At 41.0% G+C, this 18489-nt stretch overlaps 1 protein-coding gene across 3 annotated transcripts in view; it reads left to right on the plus strand.

The window, feature by feature from the left end:
- The window catches only part of LOC111978265 (transforming growth factor beta-1-induced transcript 1 protein), a 20124-nt gene extending 1889 nt beyond the window's left edge, over window positions 1-18235 (plus strand). Inside the window, exons 2-13 of one of the 3 annotated variants that reach the window (XM_024008227.2) lie at window positions 828-878; window positions 1250-1407; window positions 1842-1906; window positions 9988-10127; window positions 10391-10490; window positions 13326-13410; window positions 14125-14217; window positions 14805-14987; window positions 15326-15499; window positions 15796-15877; window positions 17026-17174; window positions 17359-18235. In XM_024008227.2, coding sequence (XP_023863995.1) covers window positions 828-878; window positions 1250-1407; window positions 1842-1906; window positions 9988-10127; window positions 10391-10490; window positions 13326-13410; window positions 14125-14217; window positions 14805-14987; window positions 15326-15499; window positions 15796-15877; window positions 17026-17174; window positions 17359-17625 — 1547 coding nt within the window. In that variant the 3' untranslated portion in view covers window positions 17626-18235. The remainder of the gene's footprint in view (window positions 1-827; window positions 879-1249; window positions 1408-1841; window positions 1907-9987; window positions 10128-10390; window positions 10491-13325; window positions 13411-14124; window positions 14218-14804; window positions 14988-15325; window positions 15500-15795; window positions 15878-17025; window positions 17175-17358) is intronic. The other 2 variants (XM_024008228.2, XM_070448371.1) reach the window with 2 other exon arrangements.
- Window positions 18236-18489: the final 254 nt, after the last annotated feature.

Genomic DNA, 18489 nt, shown 5'->3' on the forward strand with positions numbered 1-18489 from the left:
GCGAGCGAGCGAACAACATTCTCTCCACATGTTTGTACCAGTGTGAATCATCAGTGGGAGAAATGACCACAGACAGGGATGATAAAGGCAGTCTCACCAGCCCCAGTCATATGTAGGTTTAATATGTCTAACTCTTACCAAGAAATTATGAATGTGACGTACATATAAACACCAAATAAACTCTAAAATAAATACACCGACCTCAACTAAATATTCAATTTTGAAAATGTAAAACAGTCATTTTCCGAAATATCCTTATTTTGCTCTGAAGTTGCTTCAAAGTTGCTCAAAAGTTGCACGAAGTGATGCTCTGTGCATCTTCCACAAATATTATTGTCAAAATAGATTTTCCTGGAAATATGGTTTGATAATTCATTTATTGTTTCAGATTTTGCATGGTGTGCAAAAGTAAACCATGTAAGTTTGGAGAAAAGCTTGTCTAATAATCCAATAAGACACATTGGCCTGGTTTTGGCCATAAAAGGGATACATCCATGATGTCAATCATTTGTTGTAAAATGCAGTATGCCATGGAGGAATACTAAAATGGCATGTACTWCTCGTGAAAATGAGGTTTGAGTTCAATATCAGTTGACAAACACCCTTCCTCCACTGCTTCCTTATCACTTTGGCATGTCCAGAAAGGTCTACAGAAATGTTATATTTTTCATGTGACTTTAGCTTGTTTGCTTATTTGATGTCCCTTGCTTTGATTGGTCAATGTGTTATTCTCACTCTAATTGGCCCGCCTCTCTGTGTCCTCTCTGCTGCCTGCGTCTGATTTGCATCTCTCTGATTGGTCACTGAGTCCGTCTGTCTACCCTCAGGAGATCCTGACTCACCTAACTACCCTCTCAGTCCTCGTATTGTTGTGTTTGGTACGTAACTGTCTGTATGTATGTTTGTTTGTGTGTTTCACCCTCTTTCTGTAGTTTCTCAGTGTATCAAAATACTTTTCTTCTATGTCCTCATCCCTTTGTTATTCCATCTTTTTTCCCTCCTATTTTCCTTCTATAATTTCCATTCCCATTCCCATTTCTCCAATTTCTTGTATTTAACCAGCATTAACCATCAACATAGGTATCAGCCAATACCTGTGTACTAACCACCCTCCGAGGCAAAATGAATGACTGCACAGTATGAGTGACAACATCTTGAATTCCTCTACAAAGACTCCCATTGAAATAGAAATATAATCTATAGATTTTTTGAGATTCTATGCACACTCCCATCCTCTCTGACTCTGTAGACGCCCTCCTCGCTGACCTAGAGAGCACCAGCTCTCCCCTGGCCAGGTGCCCAGTGCTGCTTACCTCTGATCCCCCGGCGGAATCTGACCCCGCGCCTGCCAGCCCTCAGGACAACGCCCAGACCAGGCCACCGCCTCCAGCTTACACACCCCAGCAGGTAAGAGGTTTGAGATAGGAAACATTTTAAGAGTTTTGAGGTAGACTTAACAACTTGGATCAGATTACCTTAGCCCCAAACCTTAACCATTAGGAGGGGTGGAAATATATCTGAGCCTGAATCAGTGGTGAGGGCCAACTTCTACCTAYTCTAGGTGAGGTAAAAGAAAGAAGTCAACATAGAACAGGCTGTTGGAAGTGTCTTATACTGTAGATAATTATAAAGTGCTAAAAGAGGATAGGTAGTAAGGAGGGATCAGACCCTGCTTAGAAACTCAACTTGTCAAAGTTAAATGTTTTTCTAGAATAGTTATGAAGTACCATAACTCGTATTGTGTTGATGGGTGAGCATTGAGTTCAGAGCAAAAGTGAAGATTGACTTTCTGGTTGAAAAACAAGTGAATTATGTTTATAATGTGCAAACTTTTCTTTTAGACGGTGTCTGCTGCAATGAAGTCCAATGGTTCTCAGAACCCAAACCCAGACAAACAACTGTACAGGTACTATTTTCCTTTATTATTAGTTACTTTAGTGGTCAAAGCAGCAGCGATTAAGCTGGTTCCACCAGGCTATTATTTTACAGCCCTATATGAAATMATGTTTATGGCCCTGGCTTTGTTTTGGTGAATTCTACATTCTTATGCAGTGGGGGGATATGGTCGGGGGGGGGGTCTCAGTTCTATATTCTTATGTAGAACGACTAAGGAGCTCAGTTCTGGACAAAAAGGACATTCTACTCCAAAATGAATGAAAATAAGTATGCTGACACCATCTAAAATAGAATTTCCTCCTCCAGAAATTAGCCSAATAACACATTGGTAAAATKATTTGCTAAAATGATTTTAACATATTGGGCCATGTACAGTATATAGCCTATGCATTGTCTATATTATCAAGTATGCTATTAGCAATAAACATGATCACCTTTAGCCCAACTGATGCAACAAAGTGCAAATAAATAGGCTGAAGCATCGGGTTGCCTATCTGCATTTACCCTATTGGGCGAATCATTAGCCAGATCTCAAATGTGATCTTTTAACTAGATATTTTCATATCAATGAATTTTATGTCCCAAAAACACTTGCATAAACGCTGAATATAATGTAGGYCTACCCAAGGGTAACTTGGGGTAACTCGCCACCCGGGCTCTCACAGAAACCACTTTGTCACAATTTTTCCCCCAACACTTTCCCTGTTTATCTGTCTCATCACAATTTTTTAAGTCATTCCAAATAAATTATTTTGAGGTAGAGAGGCGTTGTATCCCAAGTCACCCTACAATTGACCGGTGTTACATTTAGTCCCACTCTCCCCTATACACTCACTGCGAATTGCAGAGCGCTAATGTGCTTTAAAACATGCTTCTGCGAAAGTCCGGGTTTAAAATGGTGCAGTTCGCGCATATTTAGGAGTTGAGAAATAAATAAAGTAGGAATGGAAAGCTGGGATTCCCCTCTTTTCAACAAAAGCCATTAAAACTGCTGTTTTCGCGATTGCAAGAATTGTTGTGCATTGTCCTGCTTGTCAGAATGCATGTTTCCCTCCCTATGGCACGTATAACATGAATGCGCCATGAGAGGACTATTTATCTAGCATAGAACACAACAACAAGCCTACTAGGTAAATATATAAACTATTCTACTATGGGGTTGTTAGATTTTTCTATTATAATGACTTGTTTTGTTTGCAGAGGAAAAATACACGTGGAATGTTCTAGCATCTTCAAAATGTGCCTCAGCAGAAATATCTGTTCATGTTCCATATTTTTTGTTGTTGCGTGGCGTCAATGATTTTGCCGTGGCGCACCTTGAGTGCAGCGGAAACACTGGATGATTTTACAAGAAAGATTGACAGACAGCAATATTGGTGATAAATTGTTGCTCTCTCAGAGTCCAAGTTGTAACATTCGAGAGAAGAAGTTGTAACAGTCAAGAATTGAGTGAACGATATTAAATAAAACTCATAACATACCAGAAAAGTCTGACTTGTAAGTAAGTAATGAAGGAATAGGAGAGAGATATGCTTGCAGTGCATACTACTTTTAGACTCGTTTTGGTCTGTAGAATCAGCATTTTTCCTTCAGTACTCTTGGTCTTTGAGAGAAAACACTGCTATTAGTTTCAGCCATAYTTTACTGTAAAGAAATATCCAACTATCCCTCCCTTACTGTCTTTTAAAAACATCCTTATCTGTCTTACACCACAGCTTAAATCTTAATGAATTTACTTCTGTAGATTGTTGTCAAAAAGGCTGCGGCCAAACATTTGGTGACATACTGAGCATGTGCCACAGCTAAAGCACGGATGGGAGTCTGAACGTTACCAATAAATATGTGTTAAAAAAAGTGGGAGATTTCCTTAGCTCAACAGCCCATTATGTTCCAGTTTTTTWAATTTGCTTTGGTGCTATTTTCACCACTAGTGTGCAGCTGCAGCCTGCAATTCGGGGCGTTCCTTCGTGTGGGCATTCCTGCAGGAACGCCCTCCGCTCCCCCTCGAGCATCCCATTGGTTCTTTCATTGTCAACAATCTACACAAATTACTGTAATGTCAAAGTGGAAGAAAGATTCTAACATTTGTAAAAAAAAAAAATATATATATATGACAAATAAAACACGAATATAGTTTGATTAGATAAGTATTCAACCCCGTGAGTCAGTACACATTAGAATCACCTTTGGCAGCGATTATAGCTGTGAGTCTTTCTGGGTAAGTCTCTAAGAGCTTTCCACACCAAGATTTTGCAACATTTGCCMATTATTCTTTTMAAAATTCTGTTGCTAATAATTTTCAGGTCTTGCCATAGATTTTCAAGTAGATTTAATTTATTTTTTGTTTATTTAACCCATATACTTCAACAAGGTATTGACTCAGAGGTGTGAATACTTATGTAAATGAGTTGTTTCTGTATTTAATTTTCAATCACTTTGCAAACATTTATCAAAAACATGTTTTCACTTTTGTCATTATAGGGTATGGCAGGGTTCCCCAACTGKCCCTCAAAGTTTTCTGACCCCACCCCCCCAAATAATATTTACAGTACCAGTGAAAAGTTTGGACACACCTACTCATTCCAGGGTTTTTCTTTATTTTACTATTTTGTGAAGACATCAAAACTATGAATTAACACATATGGAATCATGTAGTAACCAAATGCTTGTGCTTCCAGTTCCGACAATGCAGTAATAACCAATGATTAATCTAACCTAACAATTTCACAACAACTACCTTATACACACAAGTGTAAAGGGATGAAGAATATGTACATAAAAATATATGAATGAGTGATGGTACAGAACAGCATAGGCAAGATGCAGTAGATGGTATCGAGTACAGTATATACATATGAGATGAGTAATGTAGGGTATGTAAACATTATATTAAGTGGAATTGTTTAAAGTGGCTAGTGATACATTATTTACATCAATTTGTCCATTATTGAAGTGGCTGGAGTTGAGTCAGTATGTTGGCAGCAGCCACTCAATGTTAGTGGTGGCTGTTTAACAGTCTGATGGCCTTGAGATAGAAGCTGTTTTTCAGTCTCTCGGTCCCTGCTTTGATGCACCTGTACTGACCTCGCCTTCTGGATGATAGCGGGGTGAACAGGCACTGGCTCGGGTGGTTGTTGTCCTTGATGATCTTTATGGCCTTCCTGTGACATCGGGTGGTGTAGGTGTCCTGGAGAGCAGGTAGTTTGCCCCCGGTGATGCGTTGTGCAGACCTCACTACCCCCTGGAGAGCCTTACGGTTGTGGGCGGAGCAGTTGCCGTACCAGGCGGAGATACAGCCCGACAGGATGCTCTCGTTTGTGCATCTGTAAAAGTTTGTGAGTGCTTTTGGTGACAAGCCGAATTTCTTCAGCCTCCTGAGGTTGAAGAGGCGCTGCTGCACCTTCTTCACCACGCTGTCTGTGTGGGTGAACCAATTCAGTTTGTCCGTGATGTGTACGCCGAGGAACTTAAAACTTTCTACCCTCTCCACTACTGTCCCGTCGATGTGGATAGGGGGGTGCTCCCTCTGCTGTTTCCTGAAGTCCACGATCATCTCCTTTGTTTGTCACAAGTGATTTTAATTTAAGAGAACTGTTACTAAGTATTCCCACGCATAATATAGAGACACGTGATCGTATACAAATTATTATGTTTTAGTCAAACATTATATCTGTTTGGGCCTCTTGCGGTCAATTTGCAGTCTACAAATGACTTCTAATTATGTTCCAGCCCCCGACCATCCACTCAAGAAAAAATCTTCTGGCGGCTGAATCTAATTGATGATCTCTGGGGTATTGTGTGTTGATGGGTGAGAAAAAATATAAACTCAAGATTCAACACTTTCAAATATTTTACTGAGTTTCAGTTCATATACGGAAATCATTAAATAAATAAATGAGGCCCTAATCTATGGATTCCACATGACTGGGCACTGGTGTAGCCATGGGTGAGCCAGGCCCAGCCAATCAGAATGAGTTTTCCCCCWCAAACGGGCTTCATTACAGACAGAAATACTCCCTCAGACAATYCCACAGGTGAAGAAGCCGAATGTGGAGGTCCTGGGCTGGCGTGGTTACACGTGGTCTGTGGTTGTGAGGCCGGTTGGAAGTACAGCCAAATTCTATAAAACGACGTTAGAGGCAGCTTATGGTTGAGAAATKAACATTAAATGCTCTGGCAACAGCTCTGGTGGACATTCCTGTTGTGCGCATGACAATTGCACGCTCCCTCAAAACTCAAAACAATTGCACTGTGGCATTGTTTTTGTTACAAAAAGTGGTMTTTTATTGTCCCCAGCATAAAGTGGCCTTTTATTGTGGCCTTCTATTGTCTTTTATCGTCCCCAGCATAAGGTGCACCTGTGTAATGATCATGCTGTTTCTTGATATGGATGGATTATCTTGGCAAAGGAGAAATGCTCACTAACAGGGATATAAAACATTTGTGCACAAGATTTGAGAGAAATAAGCTTTTTGTGCATAAGAAACATTTCTAGTTTTTTTTTTTTCTTCAGATCATGAAACATGGAACCAACACTTTACGTGTTTTGTTTATATTTTTGTTCAGTGTTCTTTCTGAAGGCACTGTAGGTGTACTGTAATCAAATGAAACAAATGAAATAATTGAAAGAAACAAGGTTTAAAATAAATAAATAATGTTTTATTAGCAGGCACTAGTTTGGTTCAAGCCTGTCTTGAGCATTTGGGCATAGGTTCTCATCGACATCACAATAAATGTCCTCATTGTTCATGCATCTGGAGAAAAATCTTTTGGCATGGAGAATCCAAACCTGACACAGTAGGTYAGGRTTGATGTCATTGCATGCCTCATCCATGGCCTAAAGGAGGTTGGCACACTCATGGGGACCTTCTACCTGTATTGTATTTTACAGTATTGTATTGTACTTATGTATTGTAGTGGTCCTGTGTGGCTCAGTTGGTAGGAGCATGGCACTAGCAACACCAGAGTTGTGGTTTCGYTTYCCACTGGGGTCACATACAAAAATGTGTGGATTCAATGTTGTTATTGGATAAAAGCGCCTGTTAGGTAAATGGCATATATTATTGTATTTGAGTACTGTGTTGCCCAATGCAATTTTAGTACATCAGTGTGGAACCCCCCCCACCCCCCATCAAAAAGACGCGGGTAACTTCATTTTGGATACATGTTTACTGTAATGGGGTTGCCTTTGTGACATACATGTCCAATCTTGTCAATATCCGTTTTTTTTTTTTTACTTAATGTGAAATAAAATCATAATAGTCATCATAATAGTACATTACCCTGCTTAAACCGTAACTTGTTTTTACTGTAACTTACTGGCAGCCGTTACCTGTAAGTTACTGTAAAAACGTTACAGTATGTTACTGTAAATACCAAAGAAACTTGGTTTAACAGTATATTACTGTAAAAAAGTGCTTTCTTTACAGTAATGTACAAGAGCTCCACCTCGTTCTTAACTGGTCAAAGGGCCTCCAGACGTAGCTCCACCTCATTGTTTGTTGGTGGAAAGGCCTCTAGCTGGTGGTCCACCTCGTTCTTCGCTGGTGGAAGGGCCTCCAGCCGGAGCTCCACCTCGCTGTTGGTCGGTGGAAGAGTGACCAGCTGGACACATTTTTTATTTGCAGAGGGTATTGAGTTGATGATTCTGTGGTGGTTGCTTCACTGTCAGTCCAAAATTGCCAAACTGTGTGGTTACATGTAACAAAGCATCATTTTACTATCATCATTGGGCTACTGCCGCTTTCTTCAAATGTTGCTTTTGGTAAGCTTTGGCCTTTTGGTGCATAGACTGCCCTGTCTGACGCGGTAGGATACATAACCTACGATTGGCAACAGTTGGATAGAAGCATGCAATGAAGCAACCACCACACGATCCTCAACTCAATAGCCCTTGCAAATAAAACATGTCCCTTCAGTTTTTTGGTCTCTGGATATGCAGCTAATATTCTCAAAWCTGGATCATTTGGGATCCTGCCAACCCTATCTCTCTTGAAAATATATTTGCTTCGATAGGCCTTGCATGAACCCATGTTTTCCACAAATTATAATAATCGATTTAGGTTCACATGGGTATGATATCAGATTAGATAGACAACATTGCATGATTTCCCCCCAACTTGATTGAATTACTTTGATTGATGGTCTTTTGTTGATGTGAAAAACCAGCCAAAGACTGGCTTCCGAATATTGGTTTTGCGGTGTMCCAATGTAAATGCTACATTGTGGAGTTTATACTTTATACATGATAGGGTTATTTTTCAGTAGTTTTACCCTAAGAGGGTTTGCAAACAGGGTCCGGATTATTCGGGTGCCAAGAATGTGCATTCCTGTAACAAACCAGCAGGGCATCAGGTCCATTTTTATATACACTATATTTATGAATGTTTATAAAATATTTAAATCATATTGTTGAATATACACTACCGTTCAGARGTTTGGGGTCACWAAGAAATGTCCTTGTTTTTGAAAGAARAGCACATTTTTGGTCCATTAAAATAACATTGAATTGATCAGAAATACAGTGTAGACATTGTTAATGTTGTAAATGACTATTGTAGCTGGAAACGGCAGATTCTTTATGGAATATCTACATAAACGTACAAAGGCCCATTATCAGCAAACATCACTCTTGTGTTCCAATGTTATGTTGTGTTAGCTAATCCAAGTTTATCATTTTAAAAGGCTAATTGATCATTAGAAAACCCTTTTGCAATTCTGTAAGCACAGCTGAAAACTGGTGTATGCTGATTAAAGAAGCAATAAAACTGTCCATCTTAAGACTAGTTGAGAACCTGGAGCACCAGCATTTGTGGGTTCGATTACAGCTTAAAATGGCCAGAAACAAAGAACTTTCTTCTGAACTCGTCAGTCTATTCTTGTTCTGAGAAATGAAGCGCTATTTCATGCGAGAAATTGCCAAGAAACTGAAGATCTCGTACAACGCTGTGTACTACTCCATTCACAGAACAGCGCAAACGGGCTCTAACCAGAATGGAAAGAGGAGTGTGGGGCCCCGGTGCACAACTGAGCAAGAGGACAAGTACTTAGATGTCTAGTTTGAGAAACAGATGCCTCACAAGTCCTCAACTGGCAGCTTCATTAAATAGTACCCGCAAAACACCCGTTTCAACGTCAACAGTGAAGAGGCGACTACGGGATGCTGGCCTTCTAGGCAGAGTTGGGAAAAAATACATATCTCAGACTGGCCAATAAAAGAAAAGATTAAGATGGGCAAAAGAACACAGACACTAGAACCGAGGAAGATTGGAAAAAAGTGTTATGGACAGACAAATCTAAGTTTGAGGTGTTCGGATCACAAAGAAGAACATTTGTGAGACGCAGAAGAAATTAAAAGATGCTGGAGAAGTGCTTGACGCCATCTGTCAAGCATGGTGGAGGCAATGTGATGGTCTGSGGGTGCATTGGGGGTGGTAAAGTGGGAGATTTGTACAGGGTAAAAGCGATCTTGGAAGGCTATCACTCCATTTTGCAACGCCATGCCATACCCTGTATGCCAATTTCCTCCTATAACAGGACAATGACCCAAAGCACAGCTCCAAACTATGCAAGAACTATTTAGGGAAGAAGCAGTCAGCTGGTATTCYATCAGCACAGTCACCGGATCTCAACCCTATTGAGCTGTTGTGGGAGCGGCTTGACCGTATGGTACTTAAGAAGTGCCCATCAAGCCAATCCAATTTGTGGGAGGTGCTTCAGGAAGCATGCGGTGATTACCTCAACAAATTGACAACTAGAATGCCAAAGGTCTGCAGGGCTGTAATTGTTGCAAATGGAGGATTCTTTGACAAAAGCAAAGTTTGAACGACACAATTATTAAAAATCATTATTTATAACCTTGTCAACGTCTTGACTATATTTCCTATTCATTTCGCAACTCATTTCATGTATGTTTTGATGGAAAACTAGGACATTTCTAAGTGACCCCAAACTTTTGAATGGTAGTGTATGAATGTTGGTTCAGTCCCCCCCCATTAATTTGTTTGAGTTATAACATTCTTTCCCCATCTCTCTCTCTCTCCTTTTCACTCTCTCTTTCTCTCACCCTCTCTCTCCCTATCTCCCCTCCAGCACAGTGAATAAGCCTCGCTCCCCCCGCATGGCGGACCCTCCCCCTCCGGCCTTCTCCTCCTCCTCTGTGTTAGGAGGGGGTCTCAGCGAACTGGACCACCTTCTGCAGGAGCTCAACGCCACCCAGTTCAACATCACAGGTCAGTATAGGCTTGCCCTCACAAGCCTCCACTGGACAGTGTTTGGTAAATGTTGCTTTGATGATGAAACAAGGTTCAACTTCATACTGTGTGTGTGTGTGTGTGTGTGTGTGTGTGTGTGTGTGTGTGTGTGTGTGTGTGTGTGTGTGTGTGTGTGTGTGTGGTGTGTGTGTGTGTGTGTGTGTGTGTGTGTGTGTCGAGCAACATTTTCTCTACATGTGGTATTCATGCTTTGTGTGCTCATCTTTGTCTTTGGTTGGTAGATGAGATTCTGGCCCAGTTTCCCACCACTAAAAAGGATGAGAGGGACAAGATAAAAGAGTTCCAGGGGTCCAAGGACAAGGTCACAACACCCTACCCCAGGTACCCATATACACCCTCCATATACCCTAAAGCAGGGATCGTCAACTAGATTCAGCTGCGGGTCAATTTATTTMTTGAACGGATGGTCGGGGGGCCGGAACATMATTTGTAGACTGCAAATTGACCGCAAGATTCTCAAACAGATATAATATTTGACTAAAACGATAATTTCGGACCTTGCTGACATTTGTATATGATCATGTCTCTATTATGCATTCAATACTTGGGAACAGATTTTCATAATTAAAATTACTGGTAGCTGATTTTCTGGTGTTTGTAGAGTATTTTATGAGATAAAAAAATATATACAGTACCAGTCAAAAGTTTGACACACCTACTCATTCCAGGGTATTTCTTTATTTTTATTATTTTCTACAATGTAGAATAATAGTGAAGACATCAAAAAACTATGAAATAACACACATGGAGTCATGTAGTAACCAAAAAAGTGTTAAACAAATCAAAATATATTTTATATTTGAGATTCTTCAAAGTAGCCACCCTTTGTTTTGATGACAGCTTTGCACACTCTTGGCATTCTCTCAACCAGCTTCATGAGGTAGTCACCTGGAATGCATTTCAATTAACACGTGTGCCTTGTTAAAAGTTAATTTGTGGAATTTCTTTCCTTATTAATGCGTTTGAGCCAATCAGTTGTGTTGTGACAAGGTAGGGGTGGTATACAGAATATAACCCTATTTTGTAAAAGACCAAGTCCATATTATGGCAAGAACAGCTCAAATAAGCAAAGAGAAATGACAGTCCATCATTACTTTAAGACATGAAGGTCGGTTTCTTCAAGTGCAGTCCCAAAAACCATCAAGCGCTTTGATGAAGCTGGCTCTCAACATCAACTGTTCAGAGGAGACTGCGTGAATCAGGCCTTCATGGTCGAATTGCTGCAAAGAAACCACTACTAAMGGACACCAATAAGAAGAAGAGACTTGCTTGGGCCAAAAAACTTGAGCAATGGACATTAATTAGACCGGTGGAAATCTGTCCTTTGGCCTGATGAGTCCAAATTTTTTATTTTTGGTTCCAACCGCCATGTCTTTGTGAGTAAGTGAACAAATTATCTCCAAATGTGTGGTTCCCACTGTGAAGCATGGAGGGGGAGGTATGATGGTGTGGGGGTGCTTTGCTGGTGACAATGTCTGGGATTTATTTAGAATTCAAGGCACACTTAACCAGCATGGCTACCACAGTATTCTGCAGCGATACACCATCCCATCTGGTTTGTGCTTAGTGGGAATATAATTTGTTTTTCAACGGGACARTGACCCAACACACCCCCAGGCTGTGTAGGGGCTATTTGACCARGAAAGAGAGTGATGGAGTGCTACATCAGATGAAATGGCCTCCACAATCACTCAACCTCAACCCAATTGAGATGGTTTGGAATGAGTTGGACCTTAAAGTGAAGGAAAAGCAGCCAACAAGTGCTCAGCATATGTGGAACTCCTTCAATACTGTTGGAAAAGCATTCTTCATGATGCTGGTTGAGAGAATCCTGTCATCAAGGCAAAGGGTGGCTACTTTGAAGAATYTAAAATATAAAATATATTTTGATTTGGTAACTACGTGATTCCATATGTGTTATTTCATAGTTTTGATGTCTTCACTATTATCCTACAATGTAGAAAATAGTAAAAATAAAGAAAAAACCCTTGAATAAGTAGGTTTGTCCAAACTTTTGACTGGTACTGTGTACAGTGCCTTGCTGAAGTATTCATCCCCCTTGGTGTTTTTTCTATATTGTTGCATTACAACCTGTAATTGAAATAGATTTTATTTGGATTTTATGTAATGGACATACACAAAATAGTCGAAGTGAAATGAAAATACTGCAAGTGAAATAAAAAAATAATAATAAAAAAAAAAAATTTCAAAAATGTCAGAGTGCAAGGAGGGCATTAATCAGAGGCAAGGAGGGCATTAATCAGAGAGGCAACAAAGAGACCAAAGATAACCCTTAAGGAGCTGCAAGAATCCACAGCAGAGATTGGAGTATCTGTCCATAGGACCCCTTTAAGCCGTACACTCCACAGAGCTGGGCTTTACAGAAGAGTGGCCAGGAAAAAGCCATTGTATAAAGAAAAAAATAAGCGAACACGTTTGGTGTTCGCCAAAAGGCATGTGGGAGCCTCCACAAACATATGATAGAAGGTACTCTGGGCAGATGAGACTAAAATTTAGCTTTTTGGCCATCAAGAAAAACACTATGTCTGGCACAAACCCAACACCTCTCATACCCTGAGAAACCATCCCCACAGTGAAGCATGGTGGTGGCAGCATCATGCTGTGGTGATATTTTTCATCGACAGGGACTGGGAAACTGGTCAGAATTGAAGGAATGATGAATACAGAGAAATTCTTGAGGGAAACATGTTTCAGTCTTCCAGAGATTTGAGACTGGGACGGAGGTCACCCTTCCAGCAGGACAATGACCCAAAGCATACTGCTACAGCAATACTTGACTTGAGTGGTTTAGAGGATTGCTTCTTCCAAGAATCAATGGGTATATATAATTAATGTATAAGTCCAAATATGGATGTAGCAACTGCCGATTGTCCCTTTAACTCCTTCCAAAGTTGTGTTCATTAGGGAATGCTTTTACAAATGTTTTGCAATGGAAAATGAATGTTTATTATTTTCTTAAGTTAAGGTAGTCTCTYCCTGTTTCAGTCCATTTTTTYCCGTTTGACTAATGAACACGATCCTGTACTCTAGTTGTGTTCATCCTTTATCATTTTTTATGTCTGAAATGTTGTCTCTCCAACTGGAAAAGCTTAACTTGTGTTTTAAATGATAAAATAAATGTATTAATTCATTCAGTTCGGTGAAGCCGTCAGCCACCTCAGCTACACTTGAGCTGGACAAACTCATGGCCTCTCTGTCTGACTTCAGAGTCCAGAGCACAGTAAGAGCCCCACTACCAACCTGTACACTTCACATTAAACACTACAGCCTGTACGCTACTGCACAGTTTAGTTCGCTACGGACAACATTTTTGTGACGCAAAAGAGTACAGATTTGTGCAAAAATACTTTAAACCTCATTATAATCTGCCAGTGTAATTGAACTTTAAACTTTCCTTCAACAAAGTGTGTGATCAGGTGACATCTTTTTATGCATTGGGGGGAAAGGGGGGTACCTAGTCAGTTGTACAACTGAATGCCTTCAACTGAAATGTGTCTTCCGCATTTAACCCAACCCCTCTGAATCAGAGAGGTGCGGGGGGCAGCCTTAATCGACATCCACATCTTCGGCGCCCGGGGGACAGTGGGTTAACTGCCTTCCTTAGGGGCAGAACAACAGATTTTTACCTTGTCAGSTCGGGGATTCGATCCASCAACCTTTCGGTTACTGTCCCAACGCTAACCACTAGGCTACCGCTCAGTTTGCCGAACACACATTGTTGTAGAAAAGTAAAAAATGAAATCCCGCTGCCAGATTATAATGATGTTTACTGTATTTTTGCACAAATCTGTACTCTTTTGCGTCCCAAAAATGTTGCAGATCATCTTATAATACTGTATATACAGTACAATGTTCTTGATGCATTGCATTTATATATAGTCCTCTTTCTCTCTCTGCTTGTCTATCGTTATCCACTCATGCTCTACGCATTAAGAACGCTACAGAGTTCAAAACTGCGGAGCCGCAGAGCCATGCGGTCTATTGTGACGTACGTCGCCCGCGACTTGATAACAGCCAGTTACATGAGGTTCGTAAATGGGCCGCGCGGACTGTCGCGTCTCTGCGGCTGTGCACTCTGAATTGAGCTTTACTCTCTGTTTACAAGTATATGCTTGTCTGTCTCTGTCCTTCCCTGTCTGCTTGCCGGTGTCAACGGTTGTGTTCCAAGTCGTCTCTATTGCAGTTGATGAGTCGGAATGACTCAGAAGATTGCCATATCATATTGATTTAGTTCCCTGAGATGTTACTGGTCTCAGGGCAGTATTCACAAAGCTTCCCAGAGTAGGAGTGCTGATCTAGGATCAGTTCCCCCCTCTTATTCATTTCTATTTAAAAGGCAAAACCGATCAGAGATCAGCGCTCATACTCTGAGATGCTATGTGAGTATGGGTTCAGATCTCACAATGCCCGATGACTTCACCAGGTATTGTATCTAATAATCAGTGCAGTGCGACTGCAACATAGACGACTCGGAACGCCCGTTCAGTTCAACTAATTCAAAAGCATGACAAGAATCACCATGCACTCTCTGGTCCTAATGCATCCTAATCACATTGACATTTGTGTCACAGGTGATCATTGGTATGTTATCTAACTCTCCTTCTCTCTTATTAGCCAGCTCCAGCTGTCACACCAGTGATCACAGTACCACAGCATCCGGTCCCGCCCCCACAAGCCTCTTCCGGCGGCTCATTGGACAGCATGCTGGGGCTCCTCCAATCGGATTTAACCAGGCAGGGAGTCCCCACATCCTCCAAGGGTAGCTGCTCGGCCTGTCAGAAACCGGTTGTAGGACAGGTGATCGCTCAACACTGTCCCATTGTGGAGATTCTTCCTGTACCTTGTAGAACGTAACAATTTTTGCTAAGAAAGTTCTTAACTTTGTTCTGTTTCACATGAAATGCATCACATTTGTGCTTAATCTATGGGCAAGCCAGTACCCTTTTCACACTTGTGCCAACCCAAACCCCACTGTGCTGGCTCAAATGTTGTTGTTTTTAACACTGTCCTGTGCAGCATGGTTCCAGTAACTATGGTGGATGCGTAACCAGGCCAGCTCAGCACAGTTTGGCTCGATTCGGTTCAGTAGTGTGAATAACCATTAAATTACTGACCTTTCACCTTTGACCCTCCAGGTGGTGACTGCTCTGGGGCGGGTATGGCACCCGGAACACTTTGTGTGCTCAGAGTGTGAGACAGAACTGGGCAGCCGGAACTTCTTCGAAAAGGACGGTCAGCCGTACTGCGAGTCGGACTACTTTACCCTCTACTCTCCCCACTGCGCACACTGCAACAAGCCCATTCTCAATGTAAAACCTCCACCTGACACTGTGTGTGTGTTTGTTTGTGTGTGTGCAGGAGTGTGTGTGTGCGTGCGTGTGTGTGTGTGTATACGGTCTACTTCACCACAAATGTCTATGTACTTACATAAAATGGTGTCAAAATTAATACATTGTGTTTACCTACTGTATATAACTAATTTCCTCCATTACACTCCTTGTTTTCATTAACATGTCCAGTGATATTAGCCGTAGTTATACAGCCCTTACAAAGTGTGTATGCCACCTGAAGCCATAAAAAACAGTTTTCTGTGTTGCCTGTGTAGAAAATGGTCACCGCCCTGGACAAGAATTGGCACCCGGAGTGTTTCTGTTGCGTCAAGTGCAGCCGGGCATTCGGAGAGGAAGGTAATAAACCCACGCTTCCTGCCAAGGGCCACACTGGGATGTAGACAATAATGAACTATGGGTTGTTTTGTTCCATGGTCCTCAGCAATACAACACCAGAAAACACACTTACTTTGTTGTTCCACAAATAGAGTGCCTTTTGCAGCCCTTTGATATTTGAAAAATTGTGTACCAATATTGAATTTTAAAAGCCTGCTMTATTAAATGAAGTGTCTTTTAATAATATAAATACATTTTCCMGTTTTTCTGACTTAAGGAAGATTTTAACCCACTTAACCCCTACATTTCCCCAAGTATTCACCATCTTCTTTTGTTCTCATCTTCTTTTTGCCCTAGTTCTTTTGTTGCTTTGACAAAGTCATTTTTTAAGATTATTATTTATTTTATATGATAAGTGATTCATTTACATTTGTCCCTCATTTTAAGGTCAATCCTGTTTCATGAACTGAACTCTCGTTTTAATATAGGGAAACCATTCCTTTAAAAAAAATATTAAAAAGAAACAWTGAACAGGTAAGAGTCAAATCATAGTGTAAAAGCAGGTGAGCTGGTTCTACTCTTTTTGGCCATTTGCTGGTGTTTTGTGGTAGAAAGCGTTTGAACATAACATGTCAACCCTATTACCCATAGATAGATGGGATAGAAATGTTTGAACAACTTTTGTCTTTTTGTTAAGCTTGCTTTCTATCACTACAATGGGAACGAGAAAGCATGTGCATGCTCCCATACGGAAAACTATCGCTCAAGTCCACCAAAATGGAATATAACATTACGGATAAAGTTCGGAATGACACAATTTCATGTGTACAACATCTAAAGACCTGCATCACTATACTGAGAGCGTTGCCGTTTCTAAAATGATGTATTTGGGTGATTTTTAGAGCCTTTGTTCGTGTTTTTTATGAAGTTTACMATTTTTATAAAAAATAATATTACACTACGCAAAAGGCCCTCTTTTCATGGAATGACCCTACTACTGAGGCTTACACACACGTATTACTTCATTACTTCCAATTTGGCATGTATTTTGGCATATATTTCAATGAGTGAATGTAAATGTACTACCATGTATTTGGAATACATTTTCTATGTTTCTTGATTTGTTTTACATAATACTTAACCGCCTGTGTCTCCTCCCCTCTCTGTAGGTTTCCATGACCGCGAGGGTCAGCAGTACTGCCAGCAGTGCTTCTTGTCCCTCTTCGCCTCCCGTTGCCAAGGATGCACCCAGCCAATCCTGGAGAACTACATATCTGCCCTCAACTCCCTGTGGCACCCGCAGTGCTTTGTGTGCAGGGTAAGTGTGTGTGATTGTCAGGGGTGGGGTCTGTGTCTTTATGTCAATAAGGACAAAGATTGGCCTAACACGGACACTTGTTACGAATGTGAATTGAACACCACACAAACCACGCACCACACATTTTTTTTAATCACATGTTCATCTCCAACTCAACTCCCTTTGCCTTTTGTCGTGTCTGCAGGAGTGCTACTGCCCCTTCGTCAACGGCAGCTTCTTTGAGCACGAGGGCCAGCCGCTGTGCGAGGCCCACTACCACCAGTCGCGCGGCAGCATGTGCCAGGCGTGCCAACAGCCCATCCTGGGCCGCTGCGTCACCGCCATGGGTGCCAAATTCCACCCGCACCACCTGGTGTGCCACTTCTGCCTCAAGCCCCTCAGCAAGGGCTGTTTCAAAGAGCAGGAGAACAAGCCCTACTGCCACCCCTGCTTCATCAAACTCTTCGGCTGAGCACCGAGAAGGACACTGYCCATCCTATGTTTTCTTCTTCCATAACTCCCATACCAGGTGTATGTCGTGTTCATTAGGGCACATAACAATTTAAAATGTTTTGCAACAGAAAACGTAAATGAGCATTTCTTATTGGACAAGTCCAAGTCCGTCCCTGTTTCAATGCGTTTGGTGCCTAATGAATACRACCCAGCTCTTTTCTAGTTGCGAAGTTGAACAAATATCTGTCAGCCATTTTGTTTTGTCGCAGAGAATGAGAGAGAGATCAGAGCTGGACTCTTTCTGGGTTATAAGACAACATTAGTGACTAGAAAGAGAAAGGGAGAGAGAGAAAAGTCTAAGACARTCCAATTCTCTATTAGACTGGTACCATGCAGGCAAAACTGGTTGAAATTATGTCATAATGAACATTTCAACTACTTTTGTTCGCAGGGTACACAGAGCCCAACAAAAATATTTGAGTGAGAAGGGAGCATAGTTCTCCAAGACACATAGAGGACCAATGCAGAAGCCATAGCTAAACTTTTGAGGAAGTTTTCCAAAGAGAAAATAATAGAAAGTTGTTATCACATGGTGTATGTAAATCCATGACCTATCAAATGGAATATTGACCACTGAATTATTAGAAATTTACATTTTTGATGGTCTYGAATGGAACCTTTTTATGAACATTTTGATGAAGGATTTTTTAATAAAAACCCATTTAATATATTTGCTTTACATTGCAAAGTATAATTATCACTGCTATTGCATTTCTATATTGATATATTGTCTATTTTAAATTTGAGGCTACCAKGTATCACAGTTGTAGTGCCAAAGATTTTACAATGTTTTTTCACCATTGTGCTATGCAATTATGTATAA

The sequence above is a fragment of the Salvelinus sp. IW2-2015 genome, linkage group LG18 (assembly GCF_002910315.2).
Source record: "Salvelinus sp. IW2-2015 linkage group LG18, ASM291031v2, whole genome shotgun sequence".
Taxonomy (NCBI): domain Eukaryota; kingdom Metazoa; phylum Chordata; class Actinopteri; order Salmoniformes; family Salmonidae; genus Salvelinus; species Salvelinus sp. IW2-2015.